The following is a 12477-nucleotide window of genomic DNA, read 5'->3' as shown; positions in this document are numbered from 1 at the left end:
CAATGTAGTACATGATTCACAACTTATATATTATAATGCAGAAATAGATATGCTAATTTATAAATTAACTTGTAATTTTCCACAATTGATTAGTCTGAAAATAAATGAAAGAAAAAGCTTATTTCCATAATTACATAAATTGTTCATGTTATGCAATGTATAATATGGCAGCTTCTGGAATTCAAGCTCAAGCAATGATGAAAGGGAATTCAAAGTAAGTCAGTATGAAACTCAAGAATTTAAAACTTGAAGTCATTCAACACAGTAGTTCAGTAGTGTGATAATACTTTGGTTTCTGTTACTAAATAAAATGTCTTGACAGATGAGTAATTTTATGTATGTAAGTAAAATTGTTAATTTTGTAACTTTTAAACATATGCAAGTGGTATACTCAATATTGATAACTAAATGTGCTTTTGTTGCAAGACTAGGTGTTAGTTTAATAAATTTAATATTTATAAATTGTTTAAACAGATGTGGAATAGATACATGTATCATGAGTTTAGTGTATATGTTGCCTTATCTGTATTGAAAAACTGATATAACTAGGTGACAAGTGGTGATTAAATGAGAGATTGACTTCATGTATGTATATTTTTAGAATGTGTAGTGTATATGTATTTCATACTTATGTTTAGATTTATGTTTACAGCTTATTCTATCGTCAGGTTATAAAATAATTATAAATTAAGAACAGATCTGGTCAACATTTCAAATTTAATATTTTATAGCTTTTAGGAAAAAAAAACATTTGTATTGACAAGTATTATATTTAAGATATCAATACAGTCTGAAAGTAAAATGTGTTATTTTATTTCTCATGCCACATGACAATAAGATTATTTGGAAACTTTTTCTCTTAGCTAAATGATTTGTTTTGTTTATGCCTAATAAATACATCTTTATATTGCTGAAATTACTAGTATAATAAAATCTATTTTCTGATGATAAATTAAAAAAAAACACTGACTTGTGTGTAGGTGTTTACTCATACAGCAGTTATACTTGTGTTATAAGCTTGATAGAAAATGTGGTGAAAAGCTTAATTTATGACAACTGTTCTAAGAGGGGTTAGAAGCTTTGACCATAACTAGGACTTATTTTTTTCTATTAATACATAGTTTATTAAAACAGTTTTAATGCTTGAGAAAAGTGAACTATTTACATTTTTTTATTATTCTTGTTTTAACAGATGTTTCTGTTGCATATGAAATTTTATGTAGGAGTGTATGGTCTCTGTGTGGAAGTCGATCACTGCAGAACAGATGCACATCATAAATACTTTAAAGCCAGCACAGTTTTTATTGTTTAAACATTATCTTAAGAAATGGAAATGCTTGACTGTGAATTACTGTTTCATTGGCTGAATACAGTTTTATGATGTGTAAATATTAGTATATTCCTAAATGTGATCTGAAGCGGTAGTAAAGATTCACAACACATAAGATAGTACAATTTAGTTCTTTATTTATCAATCTACATGATTGTACTTTTTAATATAGTGTTTTAATATCATATATCCCAAATTCAACAGGTTTAAGCAAGCTATCCCGGAAGTACAAACATCAAGGAGAAACTCCAAGTAGGATCAGTCCAGCTGTAAAAACTATGTCTTCAAACCCTGTGCTTGAAACAACACAACAAAGGAGAAAATCTGTTGAATTTTTTTCAGTGCTTTACAATGAGTTTTTGAAATCAACATCCATTGAAACCTCTTGTGGTCCAGAAGCAGATAAACTAAATTTGGAAACCATAAAAAACATTTCTAAAGAAAATGAATGTTTACACAAGGACTCACCATTGTGTTTTTCTAAAAATTCTCCATTTCAGCCTTTGTCGAAATCTTCAAGTTGTGATATTAAACAATTAGAATCTGAAACAAATACTTTAAGAATATATTCTAGTAAATTGAGTGAATCACAAGATTCATTGAACATAAAGAAAGTACTTAAGGAATGTAACTTCACTAGAATGAATGATGTGAATGCAAAACAATCAGGGTTAAATGATAAATCTTTTGAGAATTCACCTCTAATGGAATCTACAAGAATTTGTTTCAGGCAGCATGCACTACCAAATTCAAAGAAGTTATCTGTGGGTACTCATGAAGGCATAGTAGCTAACAGTGTGAATGTTTTGTCAAACAAAGATGCATTGATTCACAGAACAAATTTTAAAAATGATGAAGATGATGTTAACACTTTAATTTCTGAAAAGCCTTGCTTGCCTGGAAATTTGTTAATTAAGACAAACAATTCTAAAAATGTTATACAGTTGTCAGAGCATGATATGAAAGTATTAACTCATACTGATTCAATTGTTATCTCAGAAAGTGAGGATGAAAAAATTAAAAAGCCAAACAGAACCTGTCATGTAGGTGAATCTTCAGAAATGACACTTTGTAGAAAGCTATCATTTAAGTCTTCCTCAAGTAGCCCTGAGAGTAATAACATTTCAGAGGGAGTTGGAAACAGCAGAAAACCAGAAAGTGCAGTCCCTAAGATGTTAAGCTCCAGTAATCCAAGCCCAAAAAAATCTGTTCAAAATAAATTAAACCATAAGTCTACAAATATCAAAGCCAGAAGTCAACCCAAAGCTACTCATCAGCAGTGTTCTACAGCATTGTTGAAAATGAAGGTATTATGCAAACAAATTTTATACTAGAATGCAAATTTTTGCCTGAAATGAAGAATTATTTGTCTCACAATAAACATGTTTTGTCATTTACAAATATACTTTGGTATTATATGTCTAATTACTTAACGTCCCTCTTCCTTCCCTGTCCTAGGCATCCAGTTTTTGGACTCACATTTGCAGTCAGGGAGACAAACTCTTTGTCACCTTTGTTAGTGTTCAGAACTCAAATTTTCTGTGTTTTGACCTAATGAATATACAAGGAATATTCCTTTTTCTTCCGTGACATCTTCAACTTCCTTTACACTTTATCTCACATTTAGCTCCTTATTGTTGGGACCTCTTGGGTAGAGATATCCTACCTCTCCATGTTCATTTATCACCTTCTTCTGTCTTGATCTTTGTTTTATTCACTTACTGCATCTAGAGCTTGTTGTCAATGTTGATGCCTCCATGGAGTTGAATACTAAGGCAGCCCATCATCAGTCTTCCCTTTTCTTATAATGCTTGAGTTGTCCCAATCTTACTCTACATATATTCTAGAACCTCACCCACCCCTCTTTCATGTTCAGTTCCAGTTTTTTTGCCTTCTGCATCTTCCTGTCTTTCTTCCCATTGTCCTGATAGTTGATTTAGATTATACCTGTTGCAGTTTGCTCATTTTTAAACTCCTTTTGCTAAAGACAAATGGGTCATCCTTGTCTTGACCCACAGTATAGCTCTCATTTTTTCTTTTCATGTCATAGCTTTTTATCCCTCTTTAGTTCTAGCCTACCTTCAAGGTCTAGTTGAGGCAGTTTCAAACCTACTGGACAAACAATCCATAGAGTGAGTTCCTTACCCTTTTTTGAGTTGATATGCTGGTGTCTTCATTATTCTCATAAAAAAACTGAGGACTGGTGCCTTTTAATTGCTCTCTCTACAATCACTCATATATTTCCATCATCTTCATTTTCCAATGGATAATTACTTCTATCTCCTCTGATCTTTCTTCCAGAATGTAGTTGATTAAGTCAGATGAGTTGGATTCATTTCTTCATGTTTCTAGAGCCCCTGCCTCAGGTTTGTTCACAGGTACCATGTCTATCACTTCCATGTAGTTCCACTTGAAATAGCCTTTTCCCCTCATGTTTTGAATTGCACGATGTGGGCCTTTGCTCATCATTTATATGGCCTTGGACAACAGTTCCACTGAAGGGGTCTTTGTTATATTAGGGTTACATGTAATTTCTCTTATTGGTACATCAGTCATTTGTTTTAATTATATTGTTTTTCTTCTATACCTAACATCTTGTAAATAGATTATTATTAATACATGCTTCCTTTATTTTATAAATTAATATTTATTTCATTTTTCTTATTAATTATCTTTAATACTTCTTTATATTAACTTGATTTGTGTAGAACCCTTGAGTCGGGGCCTAAGACCACACTAACTTCTCCCAATATTGTACAAAGTTATTATTAGTTAATATTTTTGCTTTAGAGCTGAGTCATATCCTTTGTCCTTCACTGTTTGATTGTTCCCCACTGGTACAGTGGTAAGTCTACAGATTTTCAATGCTAAAATCAGGTGTTTCATTCCCTCAGTGGACTCAGCAGATAGCCTGAAGTGGCTTTGCTGTTAGTAAACATACACACACTGTTTGATTAGGCTTAACTCATGTCTGTTTTCAATTTACTACTTATGGGTTAATCAGTAATTAGGTTAAATATCTTATTGGCTTAGGCTGTTATTATTGGTGTGTGCATGGTTATAATTCTGGGTTAAACAATAGAGTAAATATTTGTTTTTTTTAATGTATGTAATATATGTTTATTTTGCTACACAATTTTAAAACTTTTCAGATATATGAGTTAGTTCATTTTTTCATTCCTTATTCATCCTCCTTACAATTAATTTCCTTTAATTTATTCTTTATACCCTTTATACTTTTTACTTTTAATTTCAGCTTTGTGGGCCCATGGGAGTTGGAGTTTACTGTACCTCCTCCCAGTATTGTTTCACTTCTATAACATTTCACAATGGAATTCCCCTTCTCCTGCCACTATTTCATGATTGTTTTGTCTCTTACTTGAGAGTGGGTGTCTGCACTGTTTGTCCTATACAGTATTTAATTTTTTTGCCCTAGCTTATCATCAGGCAGATATTCTTCTTGATATTATGTCCTTTAATATCTGTTAATCATATCCCTTTTCTTCCTTACCTATTTTCTCAGTTTCATCTCTATTTATTCTTCTACATGTAGTGTTTATCTTCCATTTTCTATCTTAGGTGTAACACCCATATTTAGGAATTTTTGTGGGATGCTTCCTCCTCTTTCTTTCCATGTTGTGATGTTAGCCGTCTTCTGTTGTTTCCCTCAAGTGTGACTTCATTGCTTTTGAGATCATCTTGGGTACAACACTGATATTTGTTTCACATCCACTGCTTATAGGGACTTAAGGTCAGTTCATGTTTTTTTTACTTCTGTACATTTAGTATCACATGAGGTATCTGCCATGTGATATTAAATTTCTTTTAGTTGCTCTTTTGTGTCATTCTGAGATATTGTCATATTTATTCTTTTATGTGTCTGGCAACTTCCTGTCCTTCCTGTGGGTTATCTTCATCTGTATTGCATGCTCAATACTGTTTGGGGTTCAAGATCAATCTACCCCACCTCAGTCAATTCTTGTGTCTTTTCCATTTTATTTTGTGGTCTTTTATCACATTTGGGTAGGCTATTTCTGCATGAGTAGGAATGCCCATTCTACACATTCTTATTTTCTATTCTTAACTTGCTGTCTTAGGTTTTTCACCACATGCTTTTGTCCCAGTTTCATGCCTTGCCATTTGGGCTTGTTTCACTTCCATACGTCCTCATTCTCTTCATCTTGTTCATATTTGACTAATCTTATTTCATTTTGACCATTCAATGGTGGTGGCTTTTATAACTCACCAAGGGGACAATAATTTTTCTTCACTTTGTTGTAAATAGTGGATCTTTCTTTTTGAACCCAAACACTTGACATGTGTCTTTGGAGGGTTGTTTTTTAAGTGCTTTCAATGATAATATTTCTTTAATTCCATCAGTCCTCTTCCCAAAATGTTTATCAGCATGGCTCTTATTCAAAAATTTATGATTGATTTTCCCTGACTGGCATAAATCAAGTTTTCTTGGCTGTTTTGGCTTGATTTATTTGCTTTGTTCTGATTTGAATTAATTCATTTACATTTTTGTGGGTCATGTGATATATTCTTTTTAACTTTTTATATTCTTACCATCTTCACATTTCTTCTTGGTTGGATCTGGATGACATTTCCTGTCCAATATGTGTTGGCTTTGTTGGTTTTAAGGTTCATATCCTATCTTTTCTTTCTCTTACTCCACTTTTTTATATGTGATATTTCTTCCTTTCTCTCTGACTCAAATGTAATTCAATTGGCCTTTTATTTTTTGTACTTTTCTTTCCTTTATAAATTTCTGATGTCTTCATTCAGATCATGCACATTCCCCTTTCCCTGCTTTTCAACCCTGTCATCCATTGAAGAAACTTCATTTGTCAAGCACTGTTATTGCACCCTGTACATTCAATTCCCATTATCTGTTTCTTACTTATTGGGGTACCATCATCTATATGTTGTCATTATTCACTTTTTGTGAGACTGTGAGAAGGTAAATTACATTTTATATATATATATATACACACACACACCTCTTAATTTTCAGGAGCATATCTTTTTTTTTCCATATGGATCCAACTCTGGGGTTAGTGGTGTCTCTCCAGTGATATTTAAACTTGTAGAAGCTGCACTGTTATACCATGATGATGTAATTATAATTCCATGGGTATTAAATACACACTTCTGTGAATGGGTGTTCCACAAGGTCACTTGTAAGTTTATTCTTGCAATACATTTGCTTCATTAATCTGCCTGTCTTGGATCATACTCAACCATGGACTACATGATTAAAGCAGAAGGGGGTTGCTACCCATCTCTGCCATGCCTTGTATTGAATAAATCATTATGGTCTGCTTTTCTAAACATGGTTTTGTGGTCACCCATTATATTGTTTTGGGTGTTATCATTCATTTGAACTTTCCACTAAGCTTTCTTCCCCATTTCATTTCAGTGGAATTTAAGAGTCCTTACTACTTTCCAGTTCCAAGCTATTAGGGTTGTGTATCGTGGAAACGTCTTCCTGAATATGTTGATGAAATACAAATAATATATATACCTAAATAATGACAAAACCATTCAGTTGAAAGAAGGGTGATGGAGTTCTGTTGGTGTAGATCTTGAGATGTCCACAGTTGATGTTCTCAACTGTGTAACACTGGAGTGAGTCATCAAAATTGCAGTTTATTCCTTCAGTTATGACCCCTTATTTTATTCTCATGTGGATGTTGGTTACGACCAACATGGGTTTTGGATTTATAACTGAACCAGTCCATGTGCATCACTAATTAGATGATGAGGCATTTGGCAACCTTAAGAGATTAACAAGATTTTCTCTGTTTCTATCATCTATCTAGGGAAACCACAGTCAAGGAAACAGGCTTGGAGAAAGTTGCCTTTATATATACATATATACTCACTACGTTTGTGATGTGGGTGACGAAGGAGATACTTGCAGGTTACAACAATTCTTTCTCATCCACTATCCTTTAATATAATTATTATTCCAGGGTTGTTACTGCACTTTAGGTGGCTCCTGTCATTTTAATTTTTTCATTGCCAGATATTGGGTTCTTGGACAATCAATCAGTTTCTCACATTGTTATAATGTCTTGTTCATGGGTTGGTGGTATGATATTCCCTCCAGTCTGTTGAACTTGGTGTGAATATGGTATGGTCTTTCTACTACTGCAGCATAGATTTTGGTTCCTAGTGGCCTTTCGTTTGAATTGTAGTTGATTTACTGATAGGATGTCAATTGCAATTGGCCTGGATTTTTAATGTAGTTGACTTGTTATGTATGTCCGTCATGCTCTTGTCACTTTACACCTGGAAGCACATCTTTTTACTCGCATTTATTATGAGAGTGAGATTGATATATTATGAGTTTTGGTTCCTTGTTCAGCTATAGTTCTTTCCCTGTTGGATGTGTAACTTCCTATTTCCACCCATATATGTGACACCTGTTTTCACACTGTGCAAATAGTACACCTAGTTCAAAAGTGGTGTGGTCTCTCACATATAATCTTTGACTTTGAAGATCTGCTCTTTGGGAATGTCCTTCAGAACATTCACTTTCCTTTACTCTGGTCTCTTCACATGTTCATTGTGGAATTCTAGCTATTTATGTGAACAGAGGTAATGTACTGTATTGGAAGTTATTTTCATACTCTGAAATTATTTCTGATAGGTTCTTACCACATCTCACACTTCCCACTGCTCCTAACCCCAGAACACTGGTGCTTCCATTTTCTGCCCAAACTCAAAATGATACTTCATTAGAATTCAATAGAAGGAATCATGTGCATCAAGATATTATGCCCCAGTGTTATAAGTAGAGGGTTGTTGCACTGGAATCAGTCAACTGTGAATGTGGGAGCTTCAAAGCTTGTGGTATGTGCAAAAAATTTTTTTCACATTTAGAGGGCAGCATTGAAACAATAGTTATTCATGTGAGTGAATGTAAGTACCTATCAGAAATACTCTTTGAGTATAAGAAAATTATAACTAATGGTGCAAGTCTTAAAACTTATGTTTGTTACTAGAATTAAAGGTTATTAGCAAATGTGTTACTTTTAAATGTTTTTTATCCAAGTAGATGTGTAATTTGGAAAAGTTTAGCAGAGTAAGACTATTTTTTAACTTGAATAAGAAACTGTAATGCTTAGTAAATATACACATATGCTGTAACTTGATGATGTAAATTCTCAGGTCATGTTTTTAGGTTCTTCAAGATTTGTTTAGTAGTGAAGATGACAGTCCTTCTCCTCCTCCTCTTTCTCAAAGATTGCAAGGATTAACTCCATCGAAGAAGAAAAAGCAAACAAGGCAGAAACAAAATGTTAGAATCTCTTTGTATAGTTCTGGATCTGAAGGTTCTTTACCCTTAAGAAGGTGTGTGAAGGCATAGTTTTTATTTACTTATACTTTTTTCAGCATTTTGACTGAAAAATAAAAGTGTTTTTAAAGTTATTATGTTTTTACATTTGTACACATGCTTCATTAACACATTTTTAAATTTATCTTATTTGAACATGTATTCTGTGTAGTGTACACTATTATAAACATTTCTACATTTGTGTAAATACTGCTGGTTACCTCACCAGACTTCATATATTTTCTGTTATTTATTAACTCTCTCAACATGGGCTTTGTTGATTTGATTTGATTGACCACATGATCTCTGTGTACTCTTATAGTCTTTATATATTTGATGCTACTATCTTATAATATGGCATGTGTATCTTCATAAATTTTGGCAGTATTTCAGTATAGATTATAAGTCTTTCACTCACAAAAATCATATTTTTTATGAAGCATTATAAATAAACTAAAAAAAGATTTGCTTGTGAATATATTGAGTATTTGCTTTGAATAGTGCATGTGTAAATGGATTTTCATGTTAAGATTAAAAATACTTTTTCTTGTTTTCAAATTCTCAGATTTGATTTGTATAATCTCTAAAACCTCTTAAATCCATTTCAAATGTTTGTTTTCAGTAAAATATTTTATCTTTTATTTTCTTTACCTTAGCTCCATACAATAATGTGCAACTTGACTGACCTCATAACTGTCAAAAATATGTTGCAATAAATCTAAATTACCCATTTTACTTTCTAGAATGACTTCAGATTGTAACATGAAACTGCATTTGTATATCACAAGTGGTAGACAGTTATTATTGATTATTCAGTTCCAAGTTTTCAGCACAAATTTACTAATTTCATCCTAATTACAGCATGTTTAGTCGTGATGTTAGCTTAAGCAGTTAGCATAAATAATAATGCTTGATATGGCTGTACCTGATATATGCTAGTGATGACAAGAAACTGTTAATCAAGATTACTTGGTGTTAATATGAAGGAAGTTGATAACTGTTTTAGAGATGATAAAGTACCATATGTATATTATATGTATTTCATAGAATCCTGTTGGTTCTGTAAAGTTCTGTTCCAAATAAGAGGGTTGTGATCAGTAAAACTACTGTGTGTTACTAACAAATGTGAATTTCTTATTTGCTGTATGTTTGTTGGCATGTGTTGACGAAAAGTCATCTAATCAAAAACAGGTGTGAAAAAAGGTGCAGCCAAACTGGTAGCTATGCTAATAACATTGATACAAATTTTCAGTAAATGTTATTCATTAGTTAGCTAAATCACATAACTTGTTTTACCCACCATTATGCTCTAAGTTGAATAAAAAATAAACATGGCCTAACTAACTAAACTAATGAATGAATATTTTCTGCAAAATTTGTACAAATGCTCTAAGTGTAGCTACTAGTTTGGCTGCCAATTTTGATTTCATTCTTTTAAGTTACATGCTCACTCCTTTTTTAACTGCATCTTTTTTTTTAACACCTTAATAATAAAAGAAAAATTTCAAATGAGAGAGAATATTTCTCTACAAGATACATTATGTTTTATTAACAGTAGTGATAACATCTTTTACACGGATATGCATTACTGGGATATCAGGGTAATCCATTAAGAAATATACCCGAGATATAACATCTTAGTTTATGTTTATTACTGTTTTTTTATTTGTGCCAAAAGTACAGAACCTTTATATATTTGATAGAAAAACATATTTAACTTTTCTGAATTCTTGTCAGATGTGACACACTAATAGATCTTTTCAACCTATATTTAAGAATCTTATTTGGTATAAATATAAGTCATCTGTTCAGAATTATTTAACAAAAATTGCTCATATTTGATAAGTTTTTGTGTGTCTACACAACAAATCATGAGTTATTTGTCTTAACATTATCACTACAACTTCATGTAAGAATAAAAGTTGAATTTTTTTTTTTTTTGACTTAAAGACAGCTGATTTAGAGCAGCAAAACCATAAGGTGAAAGGACGTGCAGAAAAACGTATTGGTTAGGCTAAGAAAACTAGATTAGCAGTTTCTTGCTCAAGTTTTGAAAATAATCATATGGGTAGACAGTTATTATTGATTATTCAGTTCCAAGTTTTCAGCACAAATTTACTTAATTTATGAAATTATTTTAATTACAGTGTTTAGTCATGTAACATTAGTTTAAGGAATTAGCATAAAAAAATAATACTTGATACATTTATACTGGTTACATGGGGGTGACGAGAAGAAACTGTTAATCTAAATTCAAGCCTGTGTTAAGATAGTTTGAGGCCCTATTGCAATTGTTTTTTGAAGTCCCTTGAATAGGACTTTTCTAAGGCTGACTCCCATTAAAGCTATAACAAATAGATAGCTTAGGTTCCAGTTGAGTGGCATATATTTTATAGCACATGATGTTACAGATAATTGACAATTTAGCTGAAGAGAAAAATTTTTTTCCCATGAGAACATAGTGGGAGCTAAAATGGAATTTCTAACTGTTCAAGTCATGTGACTAGAGAGTCAGAAAATTTCTCATAAAAAGAGCAGTTTTCAGTTGTTCACATGAGTTTATTGTGTTTTTTCATGAAAACAAATTTTGTGTATTAATCACATTGATGTAAGGTAATAGGGCTAATGCAGAAAAACAGTTGACAGCAAAAAAACCAAAAAGACAACTACACAGGTGACTGATATGTTTCTTGTTTTTCTTATTTGTTACTTACTTATCATTGTAAAAGTAACTAAAAATGGAAAACTTGGAAATCTTTAGGCTAGATAAGGTTGAATTAGGTAATGTAAATAAATATAATAAAATTTTTTGAGGTACACTCGCTTGGACTACAGCTCATGAGTTGCATAAGCTTTGTGTAACTTGGTTAGTGTAACATTTGTTTCATGTTACTGCATATTTTGACACTTCTCATGGTAAGAAGTTTAAAAATCATGGTCCAAAAGGCAATAAAAGAATAAAATGTATTTGTAAACAGTTGTGTAAGGTAAAGAAATTTAAAATATTTATTGTAAAGAAATGTCTTCAGTTACAATTTGAAGTAATTCAAGAAAGAAAAAGTGATAGTTTTCATTTATTTTGTGTTTTTTATGATAGTTATGAGGTCAGTAAAATTTATCTTGTCTGTATTGTGTAAAAATAGAACAAATAATGGATAAAGTATAAGGATTTACTGAAAAAAGAGGAACTTGAACTGATGGCTTGGATCATCAGTAGGGCCCTGACACAACTGTGCCATGGTTAATGCAACCCTGTATAAATTCTATGGCATTACTTTAAAGGAAACAGTTAAAACTTTTACAGAGGAAAACTACTACCATATATTTTAAAGAAATTGGTTGGTTGTGTAAAGGTCTGTTTTGAATGAAAGTGTTGTGATCCTAAAGCTAAAGTTGGTGATTATTGAGTGTCACTTTCTTATTTGGTGTGGTTTGTTTGTGTGTATTGACAAAAAGTTATCTAATCAAAAACACACTTTTGTATATGAAAGAGACTATATTACCTTGTCTCAACTGATTAGTTTTTAAAATTATGATTGCTTAATATGATAAACAGTTAAACATTTGAAATCCTACAGAGTAATAGGCATGACAACTTGAATACAATGACAAATTTGTAAATTAATCACTTTAATTCAAAATTTATCCTGAAAATTGTAATCAGTCTTTAACTTTAGAAATATACATATTGGGAAGTTTTGTCACAGAAAAATAATTTTTATTTTTTTATTTTTTTGCTATTGGTTTTTACAAGTTCAGTTAACTGCACATTTACATTCTTTATTATTAACTGTTTTTTGTT

At 31.8% G+C, this 12477-nt stretch overlaps 1 protein-coding gene across 2 annotated transcripts in view; it reads left to right on the top strand.

Annotated features, from left to right (window-relative positions):
• LOC143255503 (uncharacterized) overlaps positions 1-12477 on the top strand; it is a 52700-nt gene that overhangs the window by 6976 nt on the left and 33247 nt on the right. For both annotated transcript variants that reach the window (XM_076511263.1, XM_076511273.1), the window contains 2 exons: positions 1535-2637; positions 8523-8692. In XM_076511263.1, the coding sequence (XP_076367378.1) occupies positions 1535-2637; positions 8523-8692 (1273 nt within the window). The remainder of the gene's footprint in view (positions 1-1534; positions 2638-8522; positions 8693-12477) is intronic.

Source organism: Tachypleus tridentatus, chromosome 1 (genome assembly GCF_004210375.1).
Source record: "Tachypleus tridentatus isolate NWPU-2018 chromosome 1, ASM421037v1, whole genome shotgun sequence".
Taxonomy (NCBI): Eukaryota; Metazoa; Arthropoda; class Merostomata; order Xiphosura; family Limulidae; genus Tachypleus; species Tachypleus tridentatus.
Note: the sequence above shows the minus strand (reverse complement) of the source record. Positions and strands in the feature narration are given on the sequence as shown.